The following is a 642-nucleotide window of genomic DNA, read 5'->3' as shown; positions in this document are numbered from 1 at the left end:
CACGTAGTCTTTTCCGTGAGAGTGTTGTCTGTGTTTGTTCTTTAATTACCTTAACAGTGAGGCTCAGTATGAACCCAAGCAGTTTGCCTATCCTAAATAGACACTTTTGGAATAAATACTTGTTTTAATAACTATAATAAATCCGACGATTATTGCTTCTAGTCTAAGAAAAAGAAAAGAAAACCCTTGTACAATACAATACTCCGATTCGCCGTCCATCTTTTTATTCTGACGATCAGGCACTTAACAATCATATCTACATACATTTAGTATTCTTCAAACTCATACACACAATATTTCTTATGGCTTTCCACCTCTTCATTCTCTCTTTCTCAAAATAATTTCGACGAATCGGAATGCGCCATCGCCTAGAGTGAGTTGCCAGCTGTTCCTTTTCCCTAAGACAACACATAAAGCAGTCACTCACCGAAGCATGCACGGTCTTCTGCATGCGATCGAGGGCGGCCAGGAGCTTGGCTGTCTGGTCGTGGCCGGTGATGTTGGTGTAGAGGAAGTTCTGAAGGAGGGCGTACTTGCCTCCGCCCAGGGTCAGCGAGCCGTTGGTCCGAAGCTCTAATCTGTTGGGAAGGAGGGCGGGTGATTTTAATGTTCTTTTCCTTTCGTTGTGTTAGTTATGATGTT

The 642-nt window shown here is 43.0% G+C and overlaps 1 protein-coding gene across 1 annotated transcript in view; it reads right to left on the bottom strand.

The window, feature by feature from the left end:
• LOC119586980 overlaps positions 1–642 on the bottom strand; it is a gene marked incomplete in the record, with an annotated part of 81,895 nt that overhangs the window by 26,178 nt on the left and 55,075 nt on the right. The window contains 1 exon segment of the mRNA XM_037935722.1: positions 428–578. Coding sequence (XP_037791650.1) covers positions 428–578 — 151 coding nt within the window.

The sequence above is a fragment of the Penaeus monodon genome, chromosome 22 (genome assembly GCF_015228065.2).
Source record: "Penaeus monodon isolate SGIC_2016 chromosome 22, NSTDA_Pmon_1, whole genome shotgun sequence".
NCBI classification, from domain to species: Eukaryota; Metazoa; Arthropoda; class Malacostraca; order Decapoda; family Penaeidae; genus Penaeus; species Penaeus monodon.
Note: the sequence above shows the minus strand (reverse complement) of the source record. Positions and strands in the feature narration are given on the sequence as shown.